General features: G+C 49.8%; 3 protein-coding genes and 1 non-coding gene across 4 annotated transcripts; 1 reads left to right on the forward strand and 3 right to left on the reverse strand.

Moving 5' to 3' along the window:
• Nucleotides 1-7,820: 7,820 nt before the first annotated feature.
• Nucleotides 7,821-7,902, reverse strand: COL26b_010487. Its single transcript has one exon. It is a non-coding gene; the product is annotated as a tRNA-Ser (tRNA).
• Nucleotides 7,903-16,204: 8,302 nt separating this feature from the next.
• COL26b_010488 (uncharacterized protein) lies at nucleotides 16,205-17,355 on the reverse strand (the record flags this gene model as incomplete). Its single annotated transcript, XM_053183186.1, has 3 exons — nucleotides 16,205-17,000; nucleotides 17,056-17,270; nucleotides 17,326-17,355. 3 exons carry the CDS (start codon nucleotides 17,353-17,355, stop codon nucleotides 16,205-16,207), a joined length of 1,041 nt encoding a protein of 346 aa, XP_053032833.1.
• Nucleotides 17,356-21,741: 4,386 nt separating this feature from the next.
• On the reverse strand, nucleotides 21,742-23,851 carry COL26b_010489 (uncharacterized protein; the record flags this gene model as incomplete). The annotated part of the gene is made up of 3 exons (XM_053183187.1): nucleotides 21,742-22,772; nucleotides 22,823-23,514; nucleotides 23,571-23,851. The coding sequence occupies 3 exons, from the start codon at nucleotides 23,849-23,851 to the stop codon at nucleotides 21,742-21,744; spliced, it is 2,004 nt and encodes a 667-aa protein (XP_053032834.1).
• A 1,177-nt stretch (nucleotides 23,852-25,028) lies between these two features.
• Nucleotides 25,029-26,167, forward strand: COL26b_010490 (uncharacterized protein; the record flags this gene model as incomplete). The annotated part of the gene is made up of 5 exons (XM_053183188.1): nucleotides 25,029-25,288; nucleotides 25,350-25,532; nucleotides 25,588-25,686; nucleotides 25,736-25,913; nucleotides 25,967-26,167. The coding sequence occupies 5 exons, from the start codon at nucleotides 25,029-25,031 to the stop codon at nucleotides 26,165-26,167; spliced, it is 921 nt and encodes a 306-aa protein (XP_053032835.1).
• Between the last annotated feature and the right edge of the window lie 959 nt (nucleotides 26,168-27,126).

Consider the following 27,126-nt stretch of genomic DNA (forward strand, 5'->3'; position numbering starts at 1 on the left):
CACGTGACCTGTACTATAGTTCTTCCGTTCCGAGTGAGTCCCTGTTGTTCCCGTGATCCTGCAGTACAAATGTCCTGTCCTAGCCGCCCGACGCCCAAGTGGGTCGGTTAACTGTTATCCATGCATAACGGGTCGTAACACTTACATCCTTAAAAGACCCTTTATATTAGACTCTAATTTGGAAGGAATTAAGCTGTTTTATTTACATAGATACTATATATATATTATAGTTTATAATAATATCTAAATAAAACAGCTGTATTTTTAAATGCATAAACGAAAAATAAGCTACTGATGAGCAGCACGAATTCAAACTTAGATCCGTCTTGGTATGGTTATTCTATGTAAGTCGAACTTTGAATGCCAAACGTCTCAGTATGTATTCTGTTGGTTGGTAGTTGTAGTAGCCCAAGCTTTATGGACCTTACTTTGCTCTTCATTGCATATATGCAACAGGAAGACAATGGCAGTCAACCATTTGGCAATATCACCAGAAACGTTTGGTTATCACATAGACCTTTCATACTCACAAACTGGCCGGCTCATACGAACCATATGAGATGAGATATTCAACAGATTATAAGACTAGGTTATATGAACAACAAAGGAACCTTCACAAACTCTACCCATTCCAACGTGAGTGTGGGAAGACTTGCGTGGGAATATCTCGTTGAGCCCTAAACCCTTTCCTCTCAGACAACAACTTATACTGACTGGGATTACTACTCTCAGAAGAAGGATCTTGAAGATTTCAAAATTTTCGACGGCCTAATAGCATGCTCAGAATAGGTTTCGCCCCGTGTCATTTGATCAGATCTGCTGGATATATCATATTATGGTGGCAAAGGTCTAAAGCTGCTGGTAAAAGTGCACGGCTTGGTGACCAGCTTTAACCAACATCCATTCTGCAGATATTGCAATATGCAATGGACAGCGTTGTCTTTCATTTGCATGCAGCATAGGCCAAAGGTTTGTTGGGCCAGCGTAAACCATTGCCTGATAAGAATGGAACATCACATGGAGTCAACATCGGTTGCAAGAAAAACGTAAAAGGAACCGATTTATCTAGATTGTTTTGATATTTGCCCTTGACACGGAAACAGGACCGGAAATGTTGAACAACCTGAAATGTTGATGAAGCTGTGGCATTCGCTGAATCGACCGCTAGAATCCACGCCTCGCTTAGTAAACGACAAAACCAAAACTTTTGGAGCCCCGTACGCCTATGGAGTAGAATTTGACTGAATGAGAAAAGGGAAGAAGGAGGGAGGGAGAGAGAGAGGTCCGGATGCCAGTAACACAGCTAAGCTCCAGAGAAATGCTGCCGCAGGTTGCTAGCTGGGCAGTCAACCGATGCTGCCAAACCAGTCTCATTAAATGCCACCAAATGTATCATCGAGCGTTGAGTCCATATTATCTTCATAATCTCTCCAGCATAACAAATCAGAGAATTCCCCTTCGCTGGCCAAGTCGTTCTCGGAAATAAATAAAGGGCTGGAACTGGATGCGGGGTCACCGCCGGCTGCGGCAGAGACCAGCGTCGCATGCACTGGGCCGTGATCTTCTTCTGGCATTGCCTCAGCGATGGGGTACATTTGGGGTAGATTTGTCCTGCTAGCGGCATCGATGTTCTCCTGAGGGTCGTCCATTGTTGTTGGAATTGGAGATCTCTGCGGTGCATCAGGCACAGATGTGACATGCTTCAGAACCAGGGAAAGTACTCTGTCCACATTGGCTATCGATGAGACAGTATTTTCCGCAATGAGAATGTCATCCAGAGCGCGGGGACGGGACAATAGTTGCTTTCTGAAATAAGCCAACAATTCAGTTGGGGTGTCCTTCTTGAATGGGGTGTCGGGTTGAGGGATGGGGCCGAAGAGAATTTCCCACGCTTTATTCCATCGGTCGATGTCTGTCATGTCTCGCTTCCTTGAAGGAATTTGCGAGATAGCCCTTTGGGCTTCTTCGCTAATGCTGTCCAGGTTTGTTTGCCTAATTGGTGAAATGCAGTGCGATACTTCGCATGAACGTATGTGCTCGTCACAAGCGTACCGGGTTTTGTAGCGGAAGCCGCACCGAGGACACTGATACTCCTTTAAATCATGATTCCTCCTCAGGTGTTGTTTGACATGTGCCCATGTCATAAACTGGAATTTTTCGCACGCCCAGTTTTTTGTAGGATCGCGTTTGAAGTATGGGCATGCAAAAATGTTGTCAGTTCCTTTATCGGGCTTTGATCGTTTGTGTGATGGGCCGTCATTATCATCTCCGTCTTCGTCATTTCCGGGGTTGTCTCCACCGCCGTCGATGTTAGGCCTCTTCGCGCGGGTGCCGGGAGTGGTGCCTGACTTCGCTCCGCCAGATGGGGAGCCCTCGAACTTGGTTCCGCCGTCACTACTCCCATCGGCTAGCTGCGCTGTGGGCGGGCCTTGACGGCGACGACGGCGCGAATGCTTATTCTTGAACCGGTCAACAAAAGCCAACACTGGATCATCGAAATCATGTTTCCGCCAGTTTCTTTTCTCGATGTAGTCGAGGGCTGGTGATGGGCCTTTAATCAAAAGATGGGAATCGTTGCTGTCGAAAGCAGGATTGGGGGACCGCTGGCTAGTCGAGCTCGTGAGGTTGGTGTCTGTCAAGTAGCAGCTGGATAGCAAAAGATTTGATGAACTAGACGCTTCGGAAGAAGGGATATGCTTCCACTGTGACGGAGTGGAAATTGGCTGGGATTGCCTCAGAGATCTTGAACGGGCTGCAATATCCTTGAAGCCGGCGAATATCCGAAGCCGGAGCGACCGCCCAGATGATGAAGATGAAGGGCGACAGACACCACCTGTCGCTTCACTGCCGGCATTCGTGTCGGAAAGTGTGTTGTCCTTGGAATTAGACTTTGATCGATTTGCGAGGAAAGTCTTGCCATGTAAAAATCGCGGCATTGGCCTGTCGTTCAATTTATCGATCTTTTCCGCGTTTGTAAAGCCATTTCTAGGCTGCTGGTTTCAACATCATTTGAGCCTGGGCTGCTCGGTGTGAGGTTCGTATTGCCGGCAGCTATAGCGATACTGTCGCCTTGGGGAGTATCACTGTCACCCAATATTGAATTGGAAGACGGCGTCCTATCGAGATGTGATGTGTACGGGCGGCTGTAATAGCGTTCTCCATGAGGAGGGATAGGAGACTGATTGTCTGATGTTTGGGACGAGCCGGGCGGCGGGGGTCGGTGGACGAGAGCAGCGGGAGCACAGGGTTCCATGTCGATATGGGCACTGCTAACATGCGCACTTGATGGCGTGGTACACGTACTGGTGAAAGCTTCCTCGAGACGCCGTAATAACGAGGAGAGATAGAGATTATTCCGAGTTGTCTTACGCAAAAGATTTTGCAGAAACACAGTCCGAAAAGGAATGACGCAAAGCCGATGGTTCGCCAGTTCGCAAATCCATCCAGTCTGCAAGCTGGGTAATAAGGCTGTCTGGCTGGCACACCATCCCCCTGCCTGCTTGAGTAGACGCACAAATGTGGTGGTACTGGTCAATATCTGTAGCAGGTCCCGCCATCCCCAGGCTGATCGGCCGAAGAGCTACAGCGCAGGGCTCATTGGACGAGATATCACACCTCCCAAGTCTTGTAGCAGCTCTGTGAAAAACACCATCACAAACCCGACCGGAACTTTGGTAGTCTAACATTTGTGGGCGAACACCGTCATGACAAAAATTACCACAGAATGGAGTATTAAAATGTGCTACTGAGCCGTGGAAACTTGCAGCATCTTGAACATGTTTTATCAACTATTCTGCAAAGTTTTACGCAAGTTCCGGCAAATCCTTACATGCTTTGCTTATTAGATCGTGATCGATTAACGACTTCACACCTGACACGCGCCACCAGCGAGGCTTGGGATACCGCCAAGATGCCTGGTAGCAAAGCCACCTCTATTGCACCGTCCCCAGAGAATTCTGACCACACCAAGTAAGGCTTTCTCGTCGTCGATGATATTTTACTCAGATGATCCGGAAGCTAAAGCTCGCTCAAAGTCGCAATTCAGGATCTCAAAATTTGGCCGCATTGAGACTACAAGCTTGGTATCACGAACCTTTACCTCTTGCCGAGCGCATCATGGCCGGCGAGCCTGTCAAACAGAAGACTATGGCGTTGAGGCATTGTTTAGCGCAGTTTGACCGACAATGGGAGAACAGTCCCGCATCAAATGCTGCATGAAGCGATGCAGGTGTACGGCCAATTGAGGATCGACACAACACAACACTTCACAAAGCCCCGCAATTGAAGGCAAAGTGCAAAACGCCTGCACACAGTCGTTGGACGAGAGCTTGGTAAAGGCGAAGTGTATCAATGAGACTGTCTGCCTTGGGGCGGTTCAGACGGCGTGCATGGGTGACTTCGGGTCTGCCTTTCAGTCGAGGCCTGCGAAACGAAGTCATTGCTTATGCTGCATAAATATGCATGTATCAGATAAGACCCATGAGAGTTGAAAATGACTTAGCAGAAGTATCTCCGCGAGTCCATCCTGACTATCACAATTGATGCCCGGTGAATCACCAAATCGTAGCTTAATTTCGCCGAGCGCTGAGACTGAGCTCCCAACAGCTAAGCGTATATTCGGGTGCGAAAATTGGATGAGCCTTCTCTTATCTTGGTAGATATTGCCAGTGAGGTTCTCAGTAGCTGAACGCCTTGTATCAAAACATCCAGGCATTCGATATCTACCTAAGCTACCTAAGTCAAAGGCTTCACCTGGGTATCAGCAAGTCTCTTGGAGCTGCATGTAAACACACATTTTGTTCGCCCACATTTGTGGGCGGAGACCATGTCATGGAACAAAGCCCCCGTATGTCAATCTTGGTCATGATTGCAGGGTGGCAGGACATGATTGGAGTCTCTGTACAGCCACTGCGTTAGTCTGCATAAGTAACACTCGCGTCCCTCCCCTGGACCTGCTGCCAATCATAACTGGTGTGCCTGGGGATGTTGGGCTGACACTTGGGGTTTTCCATTTCCAACATGCATTTTCTCCCAGCATACCTACACGATCGAAGACGCACTTACCAGTACCCTACCGAATTTTGACCGACCAAAACCTTTGCCGAGGGGCAATGACACGATGATGCGGCCAAAACGAGACAGCGAACGGCAACGAACCTCTTCTCGATACCTGCGACATCATGGCAGAGATGCCATAAAGAGCCTGGAAAAGGCGCGAGTTGATATACATACCCAGGAAAAGAAATCAATACCGTGGGAAGAAAGATTACGGTCTTCTGATGGAACCCAGCTTGGGGTCGAGCCGGTTTTCTTCTGTCTTTTGGTGCCGGCGTCGATTATGACCAGACGCCTACTATACGTCGCAAAGGTTAGGAAGGACGATGAAGCTCTGTTCATCTTGAAGTTTGAGATAACACCAGGATTTTCGTCTCAGAGCTCCCAGTTGGAAATCGTGTCGTGGAATGACGTTTTCAGGAGCTGCAATGAGCAACCCGACTCCATGAACAGGGAAGGGGACAAGTCGATGCTTTCATATTGCGGCAGCACTAGAATAGCCTGCAGGGACGTTCGTCGTGGTCGACTGGGAATGCCACACAAAAGGATGCAATACAACAGTCTGACGGGATACTTGGAAGACCTGGAGCTGGGAGCAGGTAATCACCTCACAACGAGAACAAGCCATTCTACACAACCAGACGATCCGAGTCTCGAGTCAAATATGGCCCCAGAATCAGGTAAGTTCGTTTCCATCTTACAAAAGTGTCAGTTTGTTTTCTGAATCATACCAACCGATGACCTTGTAATTATAATGAAATGTCTTCAAAGACGTTTCCATTTTCATTCAGAAATCGTCACGCCTTGGGTACCAAGGAGGCGAACATTGGTTTGCCAGTATATATGAGGCATGGAGCTTTGCTAAATGGTTCAATTCAGGGGGGGGTTTGACTCGGATTAAATACAGTGAGGGCCAACGCGTAACTCTCATGCAAGCGGCTGTTCGGAGGTACAATGAGATGTCGCCTCTAGTAAATCACATCCAAGCTGGTGTGTAAGCTCCTCCATTCAAATTCCCACAGAGTCTAACGTCAAATTGAACAGGTCTTTTTCGGCTGTCAATTTCAGTCGTCTTATCTGGACTGGGATACGAGAGTAATCCGAACTCTCTTTGGGAGCCAAGCAATGTCATTGGAGAACCACAAAGGGAACAACTCATCAGATCGGCATTTGTTAAGCTTTCGAAGTGGTTTTCCCAAAATGACCTCGTTACAACAATCCTCCACAATATAGACTTTGATGATGCGGCACAAGCGTTTGGCTGCAACAATGGCTCAAGAAAAAGATCCAAGTCAATGGGAGCTTCAGCTGACAAGAACACGAGCCATCAAGAGCGGGACCGAAAGAGGCATAAACCCAACAACCTTGAGGGTGCAGCATCGGACGATGAGTGTAATAAAGCCTCCATCAAACCAGAATCTGGGAATGAATCCGGATCGAGCCAGCAAAAGCTTTTCGCCTGTCCGTACTACAAACTGGACCCTGTCAAGCATCTCAACTGCTTTAAGAAATTTCACATGAAACGTGTGAAGGACGTCAAGCAGCACCTGAACCGAAAGCACACAGTACCCGATCTATACTGCCCAACCTGCTGGCGTACGTTCGATGGTAGTTCTGAGCGTGATGGACATATCATTGAACGTGCGTGCCTTCCACGGGCCCAACCCAATCTTCAGGACGACGTTATGACCCCGGAACAAAGGAGACTTGTTGCCAAACGAACAGACAGCGGTCTTGAGGAGTCAAAGCAATGGTACAGCATCTGGAGGATTCTATTCCCGAGAAAGGAAGAGCCCGAATCCCCCTTTCTAGGTACAGAACTTCAAGAAGTCATTAAAACGGTCCAACAATACTGGAAGGAGAATTGTCACAACATAGTCCTGAACCTGCTTACGTCCCGCCGAAGCGCTCCCGGCTCTTTATCAGGAGCCAGCGCCCCGTTTGAAAACAGATCGACTGAAGCGGAGACTATCCATCAATTTAGTGCCGAGGTCTTGCAAGACACCATGGACATTCTTCTCGATCAGTTTCAAAGGGAAACACGAAACCAAGGACGAGTACAAACTGCAACTCCATCACGACCACAAATACAATCTGAAACCTCGCAATGTGAAGAGGGGCAAGTGGAAAACGAAAACACAATTATGGTCTCAGCGCCTGGCACTGATATCAGGCAACTATCAGCCTCATTAGACGCGCCACCCTTCCTCGAACTTGGAAACGCAGCTGTGACGACTCATTTATCAATCGATCATGAATGCTTCAGTGTGGCTCCAGATATGGATTGGCCGGTGTATCCACAATCATTGGCTGACCATGACGTCGACTTCTCATGGAATGAAGCATCAGGCGAGGGTCTATGAAGCTTTTCTACAATCCCCAAAGACCGGGATGCATCAAGCAAAGGCCAAAGCGCGGATGCAAGATGGCATGTACTCTCACTGAATTCCCGCTTCAATAAAATTTGCTATGTTGTTTCCACTGCTAACCGACAGCTATTGTCCTGCAGATCAATTGCAAGTCAACCTGACTTTGCGTGCAGCTTTGCAGAATAAAGCATCAAATACAATCAGCGGAGGAATTTGGAATAGATATCGAGCAGCTTAAAACATAGGATATAACTTCAATCTTCTTAAATCAGCAGTCGTTTAATGCTCGCATGCATGGTCAAGTGACTACGAACCATGATCGTCACTGCGCTGTCGCCCAACTTGATGATCACGGGGACCGGTACTATCGTGGATTTCCAAAGGAAAAAGATATGACGACGTTGGCCTGATTCGAACAGACGCTCCCGAAGGAACAAGATTTCTAGTCTTGCGCATTAGACCACTCTGCCACAACGCCTGAGTCCACTTGGAGTGGAGATGCTCGATCGTGGACGTGAAGCGGATGATGATCGCCAAGCTAACCAGTCTCGAGAGGTTGCCGATAATGGATATCTATGGAAGAAGGCTGGTCCAGTTGTCTGCCAAAATTACCATGACACTTCTATACCTTCACTGGAACACATCAAGTCGTATGCAATCAGTGTGGCCAAATTCAGCCACAGAAAATCGTTAACCTATAAACTCCGCCGATACCAAGTACTTTTGTTCAGCTCTTGAACGTTTTTCCCGCGCCCTTAACTCCTGGGGTATCATGAGTTGCCCGGATCGGTCATCAAACATACTCAGTCGCTTCGTGGTCCACAATTGTACTACCAGAGTCTGGTTGACTTGAGCTTGAGTGCCGAGAAATCTCAAGTGGAGACAAACCGATTGGTGCTGTCAGACGACGAGACATGGCTCGCGGCCGCCTGGGAATCTCTGTTTGCACTATTCGTCCCGACCCTGAGCTTTCCTGCTGGCCGGGGTCATGGGTATCTTCTCCTGAGTTCCTTTTCGACGCTGTCTCTTGTGAGGATAGCACAAATCGACTGCCCAGATATGGCATAGAAAATCTCCTGGACCTTGACTCTGTTGATCTTGATATTGATTTCTTTTGGTTGGGAACAGGAGCACCCTCGTTACTGTCTCTTCTGGATTCAAGGTGGGCGTTCATTGAGTGCGACTCGCGTACTACCTTGGCAATGAGGTCGGCCATACCCATTTCGATATGTAGCTTCAAGAGATAGGCGAGAGGATGAAATTGTGCATAGCTGGGAATATTAATATCTGTTCAAGCAATTGGCGAGAGAGCACTAACATGAGAGTATTGGGAAGAGACATGAGTCCTATCAAGATAACCTGTATCCACCTAGGTAAGTATTGACTCAGTCGTAGTGTCATGCGCATATTACTCACGTCGAGTGACATGGACACGGCAATCATGAGAAGATTGAAGTTGAATAGCCTCGTGTACTTTGTCAGGCCGCTGGCAATCAAGCGTGACTTGACGAGATAGATGAAAGTGAGGTTGAGGCTTGCGTCGACGATCAAGAAAATTGCCTTCTCGATCCTGTCCCAGATCTCGTTGACATGTATGTATGTGTGATTGATTTGAAGACGCGCAGGGATCCATATGCAGAAAACGCTGATGTTAACCGCGAGCAGGATCCCGAAAACGCCCCACTTCAGCCGGCTTGCATGCGACTGAATCGGTATCAGAATCGCGATACGGTTGATGATGATTTGCATCAGACATTGAACTTGAATAGACCACAGAACGACTGGAAGAGCCGATTCGTTAACAATGCCGCGAAGAATTCGGTCGTACTCGATGGAACTTACGAAGGAAGAAGAAGTATTCGAAGCTACAAAGCCGTCAGTTCTCGTTGCTTGGGATGTGAATTTGCCGCGCATACCTTGCGTCGATCCTGCCCGTTAGGTAGCACCAAGATATGATGCCAATGAACATACTCGCAATCCACTCCGACCAAATAAACCACACATACGTGTTGATCCGGTGTATCCTTCTCCAACTCGCCAGAGTCTGTCGGTATCCTTTGACCCCGCTCCACAGCCCGACTCCAAGCGTGAACCCCCAAAACATGCTGGCGATGTTCATATCGTTGACCGAAGGAGGATGCTCCTCGTACCACGGAGGAACAAGGGTTCCCGCCATCGTGAGGCTATATGTCGATGATCATCAGTCGATTGCGAAGGATCTTGGACGAGACGTCCACCTTCATCCCCGACCGAAGCGCAGGGACTTGAGGGAGAAGAGCGAGAATTGCTGCTGGGCAGGGAAACTTTTCCACGAGGGGCGCGAAAATGCTGGGGCACGGCTGTCCATAAGAAGGCCTGGAACCCATTGACCGCCGCTCATCGGAACTTCTGTGCCGCGCTAGCAATGATGGCGAATAGACACGCTAGAATCTGAGGAATCAAGCCGGCGTGTGGTGGCAGTCTGGGGGAGTTTATTCGAAGGTTGGTGTGGAATGGAGGGTGCGACACAAGCGCAGTGACTGGTCTGCAGAGCAAACGCCGTCGAAGATTCCCTATCCCCGACTCGGGAACGTCAGTGCTGGCCGAACTGGATAACCTTGGACCCTGCAGGCGTCAATTTGTCCGTGGGCAACGTTCAGACCCAACCCGTTTTAGCTGGATGCCAAGGATTTATGGGCAAATTTTACCTCTTGTGGTGTCTTGCTGCATCGAACAGACTTTCCCTGTAGCCGGCTGGCGGCCGGCAAATGAAGTATGCTGTTGCTTTTGGGGCACATGGGAGTTCGCCACGCCGTTCCAAGTGAGATGGCTGCAACGATGATCTCCGGACAGTTATGCCAGGCTCCCCTGGAGGCGGGGCTGGGAAGCTGCCGCGAGAACAAGGCACGGTCTGGATATTGGTAATGGCGCCGTTAAACGACTGCAACCTGACGGACGGCGCGGAGATCGGACTGGACGCCGGTGCAACCGGATTGCCGCCAACGCTTAAACCTCTCACAGCCGCGTCTTCTGAAAGCCGCCAGGACTCGGGAGATGCCGTCCCAGAAAAGAATTACGTAATAGCAAACGGGCTGGCTAAGCCTTAACAGCGGTGAATTGTCCGCTCTCTGCCCATGCATACCTATTCACGATCTCCGGCCCGACAACACAGACACTGGGACAGCGAGTTCCCGTAGTAAGGGGCACCCTAGACTCCCTTGGGGAATTAAGCTTTGGCCTCACAGGAACGTGCGTCACTCCAATCGAGATCAGCACGAGGGTAAAAATGTTTTAGTGTGGGAATGCGAGTCAGGGTTCACTATTGTCGTCATTGGGGAAAGACTCCAACACACAAAGGGGTTCGTTCCAAAGTGTCCCTCCGGCGACAGACTCTGGACGGCACGAGACGGCACCGTCTCCGAGACCGAGCTTTCGCGGCTTGTGGGGGCGATCTGCCGGCCAAGCATCAGTGTCCGTTTCGTGTTCTCTCATTTGTTTGAAGGTCTGTTGTCTACGGCGTCAAGTTGGAGAACATTACTCTGGGGATACCTAGAAAAGGTGAGAGATCATCACGTCCATGACTCAATTATCTGATGTTCTGATGACGTCTGATAGTTCGCTACAATATTGAGGAACTTGGTGGCACCCCACAGGAATGTCATAAATCCAACAATACTTTGGGATTGTACAGGACCAGATCTGCTTTTCATTGTTACTACCTATTGTAGAACACAAAATGAGGTCTTGGACGTAGCATTTAAGCTCGGCTCTGTGACGTTGTAACATCGCGGGTATCCTTGAAGAACTTTCTTCTTTGTCAACATGATTCTACATTGGCGGGCCTGATAAGGAGTACCATCGATGTGAGCCCTTCGCCATCTTGTACACGAAACCTTGATGTGAGTAATCAAATATATCCAAATGGACTCTATCTTGTACCCTACGGCCCAAGTTCACTGCGGCTTGGATCTCATAATTATGTCAAATCACCCCAAACGCGGAGAGACAATTGAGCAAAATGATCATCAACGCCCTATATTGTGTTATCAGTATAAGTTGGTAAAAATGTTGAAGGTAACCAAATTAGATGTCACTGGGATCTAAATGCTATTCTGCAGTCGAGCACCTGTAGTGTCTAGTGAGGAAGTGCGGAAACGGGAATCTCCAAATGTCCTATCACACGTGTCTTGAAGGGTAGGTACTTGCTGGATTGTCTAACATAGTGCATCTGACGGTTCTCAAAGTCGCACCCTTTATTACTGCGCCGAAGTGTTTTTTGACTTTTTCTGTCTGCTGTCTTGAAAAATCCCGTATCACGGAAACATCATAGCCAGCTGCCAAAGCTGCACAATATGAATTTGAATGCAGTGCAAAAAGTTGGAAAGCCGAGCAACCCCATAAACCATATGAATTTGAGACTCGATGGACTAGCCAACGCCCAAGTTTCCAGGACACAACATTCAAGCTATTATAAATACTTGTGATGACCGATTCTCAAGAGTGCCAATCCACAAGACACAACGATACCTCAAAAAAGAGCCAGGACTGGATGTCGAGTCAGTCCGAAGGTCATGTTCTTTGAATCGATCCTTCTCGGAAGTGATATACTCTGTGATCTAACACTTTCGCCTTAATCGTTATCACACTTGTCAACTCAAAAGCGTGTCTAATCTATGTACGTCTGCTACGAAACTTCAGGGAAAGCTCAAGGTTCCCGCTTGAACCGGGCTAAGCGGGTGTATAGTAAAATTGGTTAAAAAAAATGTGAGAAACAAGTGGAAAATGGCTTACTATGTATTCACGTCTCACGTTTTGCTATCCCAACTTAAGGCGTGTTCCAGTCGATGTCGGCAGCACCTGGATTCTTCGTCTAAGTATAGCAACTGCGCTCAAGGTGATACAAGAATCCTCCCGGCCTGTCATTTGACGATGTTGATTTGCCCTCACGAGAGCCCAGCCTGATCTTTAGAGATCCAACATCTTAAGACCCAATCTAGCACATTCATCAGTCTACTTCATACAACTACAGGAGCTAACAGCAGGCGACCACGAATCAAATCCCATAATTGTATGCAAGCACATAAATTTGCACTTTGATTCGGCCGAGGCGTTCGAGTATAAGGGCTGCCGTGTGAGTGAGTGTATGACTGGCCTCAGGGAAGGGCCAGCCTCATGCCAATGCCCCCACGCGGCTTAGCGTACAGCGATCAGATGGCAATCTCAAGCGTTCTCCCGTTTTCCATATGTCCATTTTAGCTAATGAAATTGTTCTTGCCACACAGATAACAGAAAGCAACCAGGGTGAATCAGTTGAGAGGTCAGTCGCAGAGGAGTCATTTTAGCCGGGAAATATCACAGGCCACGGTTTCGGATAAGTCCAGCTATGTCATCGCAATGATAACCCGTCATTCGCCTGGTCACGGGATGATTGATGTACCGCAGAATGAAAGAACAAAATATTGTGTGAGCGCACTGAAGTATGATTGGCTCAGATTATAAGGGGCGCAATCTTATGTAGGACGGAAACTTGGAGGGTGCACTGGCGCCTAGTGGTTCGCACAATTACAGCCTGCTGACGATCCAGCAGACCCCGCCTTACATAACATCTCAGAACTCCTTCATTCCACTTTCGTTCTCTCATTGATCCTAAGATTTTGACACTTTCGGTCTCGTCGCCGACCTCTGCCTCAGAGCTTCTTTTCTGCTAGTTGCCTTTGGTGAAGGCAGCCGCCCAGTGTATCAATCGCGATTTTCGGTCGCTCAACAGCGACATTGTACTGAACGCGGCCAGGAGCGACTGACACTTTCGGGCGAAGGGTGCAGGTGATATTCGCCCCAGCACAAATGTGCCCTCGGCTCACGCCTTGCATTTCCGCCAAAAGCTGCTCGTATCCCAATCGCCTGGATCCTCCGCGTATTTTCGTTATTACTCTCCGTTCCGCAAAGCTCTGAGACGACAATTGAGTCAAAGTACGAGCGACGACGAGTCAAACGGGGTGCATATTGGCCCTGTTTGTGGCATCCATAAATCCACGCCACGATGCATTGCGGAAGTGACGAGCTCAAATCTGAAAATGCCGAAATCCAGAGCCATATGGTCATCAGGCTTTTCAGGCCCGATCTAGATCGATTCGAGTCTTTCCAGGATTTCTTTCCTCCATTTCTTGCTGCTTCTTGCACTTGGAAGGAAGATTGGAATGAAGAGGTGCTCTTCGAGGACGTTCATGCCAAATTAGCCCCTCGGAAGCCGGGTTTCCAGCGATTTTTGGCTCTTTGCAATTTGGCAGTCGCTTTAGGCCTGCAGTATATTTGGTGCGACTCTTTCTGCATCGATTTCAACTCGCCTCTTGAAGTCTCACAAACACTACGGCACATACAATCGTACTATCAACTAGCGCAAATATCCTTCGTATATCTCCCAAATGTCATCGGATACGATTCCAACTCAATCGAGCCTGTCAGAGCAGACTGCCTCGATGGCTCAGTGTCTCAAATGCAGTCTCTGTTCGACGTGCGATCTCCCTTATATACAATTTTTGCACTAAGACTTCGACTGTTCAAAGGCGACGGTGCGTTTGAAGGGAGTTTGGTTATTCCGACAATTCAGCAACTGATCTCGGGAGCCCTTGGCGGAACCACAAGCGACTATCAACACCAAAAGCCACTCTTGGAGATGGCTTCAATGTCAATGACAACGCATGGAAATGCCATTCCGTGGAGTTACATTGAGCGTCAGATGGTGGGCAAAGCTCCGTATTTGATTACGAACAGTGCCTCCCAGAATGACTCATGGCTCGGGACCCATGACTCCCAACTCTTGGACGCAACACCCTTATCAAGTGTATGCGGATGGACGAATTCAAGCTTGAATCAAGAACAGGTGGAAGCTATAGGAGTAACACTACATAAGCTCGACAACGACGCCAATCATGATTTGGGTTCCCGAAGCCTACATTCTAGCAGATTTAACGAGGACTTCATGAATATTGAGATAAGAATAGGAAATGGAGGGCAGCCTGACGAAATCTCGAGTGAAGATTTCACTCATCGGACGCCGCAGCAAGATTCCAGACGAGAAGCTCCAGATTGGGTGCATGTTGTTTCGGGGGGTACTCATAGAATGGAGAGCCAACTCCGATCCGACTACACGCACTACAACAACACGGGGGTACACTTCACCCCAGAGGAGAAATCCATTATGTTTCAACCATACGGAGGAGCTCAACGAAACACCAACATGGGAGCGAGCTACTCCACATACATACGTTACTGGCAGGCAACGGTGTCGCCCGCTCCTGCTATGGTCCCTGAAGAACCTCGGATCACGGAAGACTCCATTCCAGGTGACTTCGACATCGAACTTTCTGATTGGAATGAAGATTGTAGTGTGGTATCTCGGAGTGATCAGGATAGATGGCTGTGCTTTGATGAACGAATAAGTTTGGACTCCTCACTGGATACCAACCACCCGCTTCGTACAATTATCGAAACAACTTCCCAGAAAGCTTTGAGGTGCTTTACCAGTTGGAGAAAAGCACGGTGTCCGAGCTACAGTGATCCGCCGCAGCTTAGCCACCAAGGAGGGGAGCCAGCGAGTCTCCCAGCAGTAGAAATGAAGGGAAAGGAATTTCTGGAGCTTGCTTGCCCCTTTTTCAAGAAGGATCCGTCGAGATACTCGGAATGCTTGAAGCGCCATCGTATGAAGAGGATCGAAGAGGTCAAGGAGCATCTCTGGCAGCATCATCGGATACCATTTTATTGCCCCATCTGCAAACGGGACTTTCCTACGGCCAGAGGCCGAGATCGACACATCGTTGACAGAATATGTGCTATTCAAGAGGTGTTTCCCTTTGAAGGTGTCTCAGACGACCAGAGGAGGCAACTATTCAGGAATCGTAAAGGCCTTGGGTTGAACAAACAGTGGTTCCAACTGTGGAAACTTTTGCTCCCTGGGAACGCTGCTCCTTCATCGCCGTTCATAAAACCGAAGGACGGCTTGGATGTCGTAATGTTCAGAGAGTTTTGGAGTTTCCACGGCGAGTCTATCATCGCGAAGTCCGTAAAGCAGGCTGACTTGAAGTCTTGGGATCGCGGCGCGGAGGAACGGGACTTAGCAAGTCTATACACAGAGGTACTAAGGGATGCCATCGACCGGATCGTCAATAAACTCGACATAACTTGGAAGACGTCAAAACTTCCCTCATCAGGTAGGAGTCTTCTAGGCGGCATATCGCCTCAACTCCGACGGATACCAGCTAATTCTCACCACAGGATCCGGCTGAAAACTAATTAGCTTGGATTCTATTACGAGACATTCCTGGTACACCTCGTATCATGAATGACATCCATTCGCATGGTGTCAACTACGACGTCCTTTCTTACGTTATTTTTACCAAGTCTCGGGGGCTATAGTATTGCTTCAGTAACGGAGGATGATTGAATACATGCCATAGCTAAACACATGGAAGCGCCTGCCACTGTTCATCTGGATGAACCAGCATCACAGCCTGCAGTACATCCTCAATGACAACCTTGCGGAGAATTGCGGCTCAGCTCTACGCTTATGAATACACTCACTTCTCCATGAGGTCTCTCACAGTTGAATCACAAGATTTGAAAATGAGAGCAATATCACAGTGACCACCAAGGGTGAGGTCGATTTTGGGTTTGCTACTTTCATTCTCAGAACCAAAGATCCAGATATACTTGTTCACGTACGTGAAATTACTTCTAACCACAATCGTTGAAACGGCAAAATATCTAGTCTAAACAAAACAAATGCTATTGATATTTGGTTTCTTCTACTTGTCGTCGGGATATTGATCCATGAAGTCTGTCCTCCCATCCAGCAACGCATCGGCGTTGAGCCTCACACTCCACCTCACCATGTCTGTCATACTCTGATCCCTGAACCCATCGCCATGGTTTCCAATGTCACTCATTGAGCTGAGAGGACCAGCCGCACGATGGTGATGGAAGAGAGCCGGCTGCGTTGTCAAGCAATTATGAGGCTTCCTTCCCTTGGCTCCCTCACAGAAGAACCTCAGAAGGATATCAGCAGCATCACTGACATCCTTCAAAGCGACCTCTTGCAACAGCTTCCTCGCGCCCTTCTGACTGACTGCATAGCCAAGTGTGCAAACACCCTCCTGTGCGTGGTGGACAGCCCTGGTGTGCTCCGGATACTTCTCCTTTAGGGTGAAGGGGATGTTGAAGGTCCAAAGGTTCTTCTTCGGGGCGACAGTGACATCGTTTGTGTGGATGATGCGGGCTTTGGGCACAGTCTTGCTGTCCTCGAACGGGAAGTGCATGCCACAGTGTCCGATCCAGAGAAGATCCCAGTCATCGCCGTATGGAGAGACTTTCGGTAGGATTGTGGCGGGGAGGTGCTCAAATGGGATGTCGGGTATCCTGCCCAGAGTGTTGTCGGTTGGTACTGGGTAGCTTGGGTCGACGTAGGACAAGGGCGCCTCCGCCAAGGGTTGGATAAGTGCTTGCGTCGACAAGGCGAAGTCGTGTAACTGATGCCTGATCCTGATGTCCCAGTCGACGTCATCTTCGAGGATGAGAGCAGAAGTCAAGTTGCGACGAACGATTCTATGGAGTGGGTCAGCGAAGGAGTCAGTTATCTGGAAGGAAAGGCGCGTCTCACTCGCCAAGGGCGTTCATGTGTCCGCGCCAGCAGCCAATGGCTCCATTACTGAGCTTATCATGTTCGCTCGTCTTAGGGATAGCCTTGTCCGGCACTTTGTCACCGGGAACACCATCGACGAACTCAATTTCCATGTCGCTAAGAGCGGCCTGGAGGAGGACACCATCCCGGCGGTCTGTCCTTGACGGAAGGCCGATGACGAAGATCTTTTCAAACTGCAGATTCGTGTGTCAGTACAACATCAAACCCAGAGGCCAAGAAGAGACTCACACCCAGTGTGCTGTTGTTAATCTTGCTCATCAAATCTGGCAAGGATGAGCTCCGCCTTTGCCGGATCTGGCCAAGGAATGGATTATGCAAGAAGAGTACCAGTGTGACAAACACAGCCCCGAGGATACAAAGATCCCTCTTGGACGTCGACCTGACGGGCATGAAATGCATCTTCATCTCCTCGCAGCAAAACAAATGGGGAAAAGAAGAAGAACGAGGTATCCTAAAATTTTTGCACCATGGGTTCCGCGAGTGCCGGGCGCTTCTTCTTAAAAAGCAGATTTGAGCAAACAGGCCGTATCAGGCTTGATAGTGTGGGTTGTCAAATCTTACCCGGCGGGATGTATGGGGCCGGATCAGCCAGCCCCCAACGTCCAAATTTGCGAATGGCGGCTTTCCACTGATAGGCCACGATGCATGGGGGGGCATAGTGTGCGGCATGGCTCTCCTGCGTCAACTGCGCCGGGATGCATATCCGTAGCCCGCCGAAGCAAACAACTTGCAGGCGAGTTTCCAAATTAACGTGGAGCCAAGGGGGCCCGGAGCAGAGGGAAGAAAAGGGGAATGGTTTGATTGTTTGCTTTGCCTCACGGAGCTGAGTTTTGGTCGTGGTGTTGGACCTGAAGCGGTTAACGCCATCGCTTGGCAATACGAGTTTGTGTTGGTGCAAGTTGGGTTAAACTGCAGGCAAAGTGGATCGCTAGACCTTTGTGATTGTGCCATTAGCAGGGAGCTGAATCGCAAGCGCCGTAGCCGTTTTCCAAACCATCGGCAACGCGATAAAGCCCCCTTTGGTGGTCTATCCACTATTGAAAATCCACATTGGCTCTTTATGTTTAGTTTTAAGCTTGAATTCTCTACGAAAGTCCGGATATCGTGACTCGAGGATGTGCTGTGGTCGCAGTGGTCCCCTTACGATGGCCTTGACGAGCAAATGGTTGCTTGCTTTTTCCAACGATGTCGGTGTCAACCCTGGCTTATCGCAGCAGGCTGCAAATTGCGCCTCGACGATCTGCGCACGTGGTTGGTCCCGTTGAGCAGGGTGTCGCTGTTTGTTGTTCCAACATGATACCAAGGAGTGGGCCGGGGTCCCAAGCTGTCGGGTTCCAACTCGGCAAGGACCACGATCAAGTTGGAGCATCTTAATAAAAGAACAAATGTCAGAGTCAACGGCTCTCCCTCTCATCTTGCGGAAAAGCAAGCCAATCCAACATGCTCTTCCTTGCTGTGTTACTGTTCACCACTCTCCCTTTGGTGTCTTCCCAGTTCCTCAACCCGTCTCAGAGTAGGGAGCTTTGGAGAATTGGGGAGACACGGAAGGTTCAATACAACACTAAACTCGAGAAATACACCATTGCCCTTTGGCAGCAGGCCATAGCAGGAGGTTCCGCGAGTATAGGGCCGATTATTGTTGGTAAGAGTTGATGGAGTAGTTTGTCTCACAAGGCACATCTAACTCTAGTCCAGAGACTACAACAGGTCCAAAGAGAGAGTTTGATTGGAAGGTTGACATTGAGGAACTCGACTTGGGCGCCTCAAATGTCTTCTTCTTCTGGCTCTTCGAGGGAGACAAGTCCGTTCAAGGACAAGTGAAAAAGGGACAGGCTTTTTCTTCGGCCTTCTTCAACATCACCGACGAGCCCGAACCGAGTAGTTCATCTTCCTCCAAGTCTTCGACAACCCGATTATCAACTTCAGTCGCGTCCTCTTCCGAGTCATCCTCCACATCGTTAGCCTCAACGACGACAGAAGCCGAGTTAACCACAACTACCCCCGAGGCGCCTGCTACAACACAAGCGCGCGTCTTGCCAACCGCACAAGAGCCGGGACCGACAGACAAGACGAAAGCAGGTGACGCGTCGGCGAGCAACGTCCCAGAAGTCAGCGTTGTGGACCCAAACAGTCTTTCTGTTGGGGCTCAAGCGGGCATAGGTGTCGGAGTGGGGCTCGTCGGCGTGACGTGTGTTGTGTGCGTTATGTTGTGGTACAGGTATCTTAAAAAGAAGCAGCAGACGATTTCCGAACTCCATGGTAGCACGACCTTTCCACAACTGCCTGGATACTCCAGAAGCCACGATGTTAGGGGTGAGGATCCAGAATCTCCCGTGGATAAGCCAGGTTATTATGTGAACAAGAGACCTGTGGAGATCGACTAAGGGTTCAGTGACGGAAGTTAATATGAGGTGGATGGAGTGAGTTGTTCAACAGACTACGCTGGGCGTGTATTGTTCATAGCTGGCTTTCAATAACAGATTCTTACAACTTTTGGCATCAAGCTCAAGTACAAGTCCATACACACGTCGAATTCTCGTGCTCGGATATCCGACATCACCGGCCGGAAGCGGAGCCCATCTCGGTGGCATGAGAGAACATCGCCTGCTCAGTGGCGGCCGACAGTTTTCAAGAGCAATGAAGATCCGACTACTGTTGAATCGGACCGACCCCGAAGTGGCATGATGTGGGTCGTTCAACGAGATCAAGATCAAGTTCGCACTTGATTTGTGAAAAATCCAAACGGGTGTCGGTCTCAATCACGCCAGTCATTGCATCTAGGCCACCGACGTGCGTCATTCTGCGTCCTATTCTTTTGCCCTTTTTGGCAAATAGTTGAATCATTCAGCAAAGCGGCTTCTTGTAGTCAGGTAAGCAACCTGAATCAGGGACCTTGCAGGTGGGACCAGGACACTAACCGCAGTTTCCCAAGATGGCAATTTCCTAGGTCGGCGATGAACTTCACTGTTGAGACAGGCAACAACTGAATGACGATATTGAGTCTTTAAATATGACTACAAACTTTAAAGTGCTCCTTTTTTTCATCTTTATGTCTCTCAGCCTTCAGTCAACACAAGCAATCTTCTGAATTTCGGCACCAATATGTCTCGTATTCCGATCATCTACTGCGGAGCTCATCCGGACCTGTGCAAGCGCATTGCCGAGTTGATTGCAGACAAGTATGAGTGTTCGTAACATAGTATCGACTGATAAGAAAGCTGTCTAACCATGAACAAGTGGTCCACATCGCCAACACCCGGGCTACTGCTGTAGCTGAGCTGCCTGCCCTGTTGAAGGGAGAAAATGTGAAGCCCGCTTCTGGCTTGGGCAGTCAGAGTGAAATCTTGCCTGTCGCAGCTGTCGTTGGGGGGGGGGCTTTTACCAACGAAGACCTTGAGGCTGCGAAGGCGGCATGTGACCCGGTCAAGCAGATTCCCTGGTTCAAAAAGGTCCCCTGCTGGACCTGGTGCTCCTCCGGCGGAAGCTCTCGCCAAGGGCATCTCGGAAAAGTTGAGTGAGGAGTTTAAGAGCGGTCTGCCAGCACCTGGGGTTTACTGGTGGTGAAGCTTCTGGGTAATTGCGATATCACTGAACGGCAAAGCAAACATGGCTGCCGGTGAGGGAGTGGAGTGGAGCAGGATGGATTTGATGATACCCCAGAAGCATAATCACGCACGATCGATTTATTTCTAGTTGCTCTTGAGAACATGAGAATGATTGGCTGGGTTATTTATCGAATGATGGATGATAATCTTGAACTAGAGCTTAAGAAAACTCTCAATTTTAGTTTCGGTTAATACTGAAGAGTATTATTAATCTACGAAGGTAAACTTTTAAGGACTTAAGGATTGTTTTACCCACGCCCTAGTACTAGTATAGACGTATAGTTATATAGGCTAGAAAGATGTTAAAGATTCTGAGATGTGTAATAGCCATATCTATAGGTGTTACTGGTCGATGATCCCCCGAAGGACAGCGCTGCTGCCAAACCGAACAAGCCAAATCTGGCCTCAGGTTTGTCGATTTTAGGCCCTCAGCAACATGCGCTCGTATCATGGATGGTTTTCCCCTCACCGATAGAACCGGGTGATGTGCATCTGAATTCGGGCACAGCATCACATATTGGCAACGCAAGCTGAAATGCGACGAGGTTAAGCCCGTCTGCGGGTAGTGTGTTAGGTCTGACCGAGAATGCGTCTTCTCGGCGGCCTCGATGATCCGCAACTTCATGGCTTCATCTTGCTGCATCTTTTTCACTTCCTTACCTCGCTGCTTCCACATCACCAGAACGTTAACACAAATGTTCCAGCAGGAAGCGCGCCTCTCTCACAGAGAGAAAATGGAATGCGTAGTGCTGCTTGACTGAATAGGACTTGTGAAGATGTCAGAAATACAGGTAAGATAATGCTGTGTGAAGGTATTCTATTGATGTTGACAATTGTATATATAAACTCTATTCCCTATGTCCTAGGTGCTGAAAATCTTTGGTTACATATCTCGTAAATGTCGTCCGGTCGTCATCATTACTTGCTCAAGAACACAATCATAATATGCTGGAATGCCATGGAACGCTAAGCTGATGCCCGCTAAGTCCTCAAGTGTGTGTATGTGTGTGTGTATACAGAATGCTTCTCGTCATTATCGTCAATTTCGTTTATCATTCAGCTTTCCAAACCAATGGAACCATTCGATGGTCGACTGTCTCGGTGGTTTCGGTCGCGGTGGTAGTGTGTCGTTGCTAGTCGGGAGGATCGGCTCGTCAAATTTCTTCTTTGCAAATTTCTCCCTCAACTGTCCGCATTTCTTTACCAAGAACCCCTTCCCCTTCGGGTGCGACAGGTCGACGATCAAGAGCGCAGCCAGCGTCAAAGGAATGCCAATGGCAAAGAAGAGCCAGAAGCTCATCTTGGCCGCGGAGAAGTCCGGGGAGATGCTGAGGAAGCTGGAGGTGAAGTTGAGCGGGATGAAGATGGTCGCTAGGCCAGTGAGTCGGGTCAGGTTCCCATTTTGCTTCACTGCTCGCCTGGCTTCCTCGGCGTTGATGCCGTTCATGGCGATGTTCTCGATCGTGCGGATGCGAGCTTGGCTTTCGTTCATTTGCTGCTTCACATTCCTGAAATCCGTCCAAAGAGCTCGGATGCCGTGGTTGTCCTCTTCCGCGATAGGCTGAGGAGGTCGGCTATCCATCTCAATGATGGCGCCGCCAGGTTGCATCCCCCGGATAGGTGCGTGAATCTCGGGAGGAAACAGGCGCGCTATGGCCTCGCTGATCATGGCCTGGTAGTAGCCAATATTGCGTCGCCATGGGGATAGCTTCTTGAGAATGTTATCGATGTTGCTGAAGTTGTCATCCCAGTGAGGCTTCTCGAATTCCCACTCGATCTTAGTGAGGGTGGTCGTGACATATTTCAGGGCCCGCAGCCAGTCAACGATGACCAAGCGATACATTCCGAGGGCGATGTTGCGCTCGTCTTTGCGGACCAGATCGAGCTCGTGGGCAGCCATGCGCTGACTCCAATACACGACGTCGTCGTACAATGTTCCTTGTGGAGGTGCATCGACAGGCTGGGTTTCGTTTTGCTGCCATGTCTTCATGGAGGGAGTCTGCTGGAATGGACGATAGCCGCCCCATACAGGCTTACCACTAGAGACTGTAGGATCGACAAGCAAGATGGCTGTAGGGGTGGTTAGCCATTACCTGACGCAGGGCACCAGTCGAACAAACCTGTGACGGGCTCAGACGCATCCTTGCGTGGCTTCCACCACAGCGAAGCTTTGGATCGTGTCAAGGTGATGCTGTCACCAGTCTTGGCCAGCAGACCGCCTTTCAAGCGTTCGCGGCTCCTATCGCTATCGATGCGCCGCAATACATTGAACATGCCGCTGTCGTACTCGGCTGTTTTGAACTCTGCCTCGGTCTCAAAGTACCGAGCTCGCAGATACTGCAAAGTGAAATGGTTGCGTTGACGGGCATCGATATCCAGGCTGGGAAGCTCGACCCACGGGTCACGGGGATTGTGGTACAGATAGTCGTCAATGTGTGACTGGAAGAACTGAGGATCAATATCGTAGAAGGAGCCCAGCAACTCGACAAGATCACGGGAGAGATCCTCGGCAACGATGAGCCTAATTTGAGCAGTCGTGGAGGTTTGTGGTTGATGATGGAGGAAGCGTTCCAGCCCGGGTACGTCGTTGATGAAGTCCGGTGATTTCTTGGCCTGGTTGCCCGTGTAGTCGACGACGCAAACATGAGATCGCTTTGCTCGCTCTTCTCTATGGCCTCGTTCCTTCCCTGGGAAACACTGCAGATATTTCCACTTGGGCGGTGCAGCGGTGACTTCCATCCAGTAGCCCAGATAAGCCAGATGGGGCAATGTCTGCGAGAGACTCTTGATAAATTTCAGGTACGGCTTTGGCCTGCGAGGCGGAGTGTCAGTGGAAGCACTCCCATTTCAAAGAGTAAAACGACGGACTCCTTGATTTCCCACTGTGTTTTGCACCTGACGCCTTCGTAGAGATCGCCAATGTAGTATGTGTTCCCGGCGGCATCGGTATGAGGCAGAATGGCAAATTCTTTCCCGTTCCAGCCCTCCCACTGTCTTTTCTCGTGAGGTTCTAGGTCATTGATTTCCCGGCAGAGGAGTTCATAGTTGATGCCCTGAGCCTTGGCGGATTGGCCGTCTGGTCGAGGATGATCTTCGAAATCCATTTCCTTGGAGCGGGCCGGACTGGCGGTGGAAAACATCTGAACCATCCTGGAGGCTAGCACGGGAGACCTGACACTAGTGATGGCGCGGTATTAATAGAGGAGACGAACGAAGCAGATAATTAGGAGACGGCAGAGCGAGGTGCCATAGTCTTGACGGTGCCTCAGGCATGGTGGGCTTGGTGTGCGCTGGCCGACGAGCTTCTGCTTGATGCAGTGTGAGACTGCAGAGGTGGGGTTTGGGGCTGCATGGAAAGTCTTGGACGATGCCGTAGATACCGTGATCAGCAGCAAGAGCAGTTGAGCTGTTGAGCTAATCAGCTATCTCATCAACTGCTGGTGGACTACAGTACATGAGGGTGCGGGGTTTGGCCAACCAGAGATCCTATGCAAGAATCGACACTTTTTAACAGCCAATAGTGAATTTTGTGGTTGAGCAGAATTGGAGAAAATCGGGGTCATTCACTGACCATAAGTACTGCAGTCGTCCTGCAGTTGAGCTAGCTATATCTGTCCGGTATGCTCAGGTCGCTGCGGGTGGGCGTGGAAGGGCATACTGCATGGCAGCTCGTGGCTTCCGCGTACGAGGGCAGCGCAAGTCGAGTGCCATTCGATTTCCATTGGCAGGCACGGCCGGGGCGGCTGATCTGGGGAGTCACAAAGTAGGCGCAGTGCATGCAGTCAGTGCTGACTCGAGGTGAGCTCGAGGAATCGAGCCGCTGCGGCGCTAGCGAGCCAGACACCTGACTTGGGGGCTGTGCACGTACCTTATACAATGGACAGGAAGCTGCCTTGGTGTCAGCCTGCCGACTTCCAACATCCCCGTCAAGCCACTCGCAGCTGCCTTCAATTCTCACCTACCTTAGTGGGGAATCCCATCCTGGCAGTCAGTCATCGTCTTTTTTCCATTTACGGTGCTGCTGGTGCTGCCTTGCTGCGACTCCGAACAATTCAACTTCGACCGCCAGCTCTCTCGCGATACGAATACATCTACCGTGCGTCGCCGCGTCAGAGCCTGATGAAACATCCACACCCGCTTCCGTTTGCTGACCTGCCCAGGAAATCGCTGCCAACAAAGAGCAAACCGCGAAGAGGGGTACGCTTCATGCAGCATTTCTTGCGCTCGCTGTTTTCCTCATCGCGATCCTCTTCTCCCCATCCATCCTCTCACATTACCACAGAACCCACCAAAGCCGCCCCGAGAGAGCCGGAGAAGACCGTCGTCATGGCCCAGCCGGTGCTCGTCAACGGCGCAAACGTCTCCCAGGCAGACCAGGCCGCCTACGCCAGAGACAACCTGCAGGCCTGGGACAATATTGCTAACGAGTGGGAGACCTTCCACACCCCCGGCGAAGACGATGGCAGCGATATGTTCACCCAGTGTCTGCTGCCTGTCGTGTGGGAGCTCGCAACTGAAACCAAGACTACTGACGGCCTGGCCGCCTGGAAAGAGGGCGAGACCGTCCTTGATCTGGGCGCAGGGAGGTGAGCAGCTGAAATTGCGACGCGCGAAACGCGCAAGCAAGCTGACCTTGCCATTTTGCAGCGGTATAATTGCGCGCATGTTCGCGAAAAAGGGTGCCCATGTGACCGGCCTTGACTTCTCAGAAGCCATGCTTGAGAAAGGCCGCGAGCGAAGTAAACGAGAGACGCTCAAAGGCAAAATCGAATATGGCAAAATCGATCTTATGAATTACCATGACATGGCCGCCTACATGGAGAACAAGGAGTAATCCTATCTCTCCCAACACCGCTGCATTCACCTGCTAAGTAACTGCGAACAGGCGATTTGACATCATAACCATCAGCACAACACTCAAATCTCTACCTTCACTAGATCCGGTCGCCAAGGCTCTGCCACTAATGCTGAAGCCCGGTGGACGGTCAGCATTTTCGACTGCAAAACACATAATATCTGCTGACATCTGACAGTGTCGTGGTCGTTGACCTTCACCCCGCATTCTCAAAACCGGCCGGCCATCGCGGCATGGAGATTTACGAGGATCCCAACACCGGCAAGCAGCAGCTAAGCACCTACATCAAGATTCCAAAGTATCTTAACGTCCCACCGTCAAAGAGTGAGGCTGTACGTGGACAGCCAGAGCCACTAGTAAGTTTTCAATTTCTCGTGCATCTCTTGAACAGACACTGACCTTGCAAAAGTGGGTGTTCCACCGACCCTTCTGGTCACTAATGGAGCCTTTCTTCAAGAACGGATTGGTTCTGGATGCCATGCGGGAGCCAGCTTTCGAGGGTGCACCTCAACCCCAGCAGGCACAAAGCTACCACAACTTTCAGCAAACTCCCATGCTGCTGGCTTTCCGCCTACGGCACAAGGACCAGATCAATGGCGCACGGAATTGACAATGTGGTCATAGAATAGCACTGCAACACTGTACATAGTTCACCTGCCGCGGGAAGTTCTTGGTGTCCAACCCGTTGGACGGGCCTCTAACCGGGTGAGAGGATTTGGGCCCACGTCGCCCTGCAGCCACGACCAAGAGATACCGGCCACCTACTTCGACTCAGACCGGCACTCCTTACTTCCGATAATCCACGGAAAACTGGCTGGATTTCCTCCGACTACTGAGTTGAGTACGTGGAAGTAGGGACCAACTTCACGCGCCCACGACGACTTACTGAATCCCGACATGAATCATGCACCTAAGGCCTTAGACATGGTTTTCACAGGCCACGATTTGACGGAGCACATCATGAAATTACGTGCCCCTTTTTCCAAACCTTTCCAAGTCTGTAAATACGGCTCTCACATCAGATGTATTTGTTGGAGCTTCATGATGGTAATTTTGATTTTGCCTACACCCAGCCGACCACGCAATGCAGACTACATGGCTCTGCTTCATTTTTGGGCTACATGGGCTCGGCGGCATGTTGAATTTTACACAGTTAGATGAGCAATTCTCTCAGTGCTCGTCAGCGAGGAAGCTCTGCCAGAAACAGATCCTGGTGGCTTGGGGCAATTTTGTTGAAACGCGGGTTCTTGTACTGTATCTCAGTCAATTTCTATGTGTTCACGCAGTGAAAATCTCCCAATATCACCATTTTCATTCACTTCACCCACACACTCTTCATATGCCAGGTCAGGACGCTGCACGTTTTGCCATCAGCTTTGCTTAGCTTTGTAGCTGAAGCCTTGATAGGCGTTAAGGCCGCAAGAGATCGTGAACCAGAGCGCAGGCAAACTCAATTGCGCTTTTTGTGTAGGGTGAAAAGTAGCAGTAATCTGCGAAGATAAAGTTTGTCGAAGACCTAAGAGTATTTTGCCCGCCAGCGCCCTGGCGCCGGTATGAACGCACAACTGC

This window comes from Colletotrichum chrysophilum (assembly GCF_026319265.1).
Source record: "Colletotrichum chrysophilum strain AFK26 chromosome Unknown scaffold_113, whole genome shotgun sequence".
In the NCBI taxonomy this organism is placed as follows: Eukaryota; Fungi; Ascomycota; class Sordariomycetes; order Glomerellales; family Glomerellaceae; genus Colletotrichum; species Colletotrichum chrysophilum.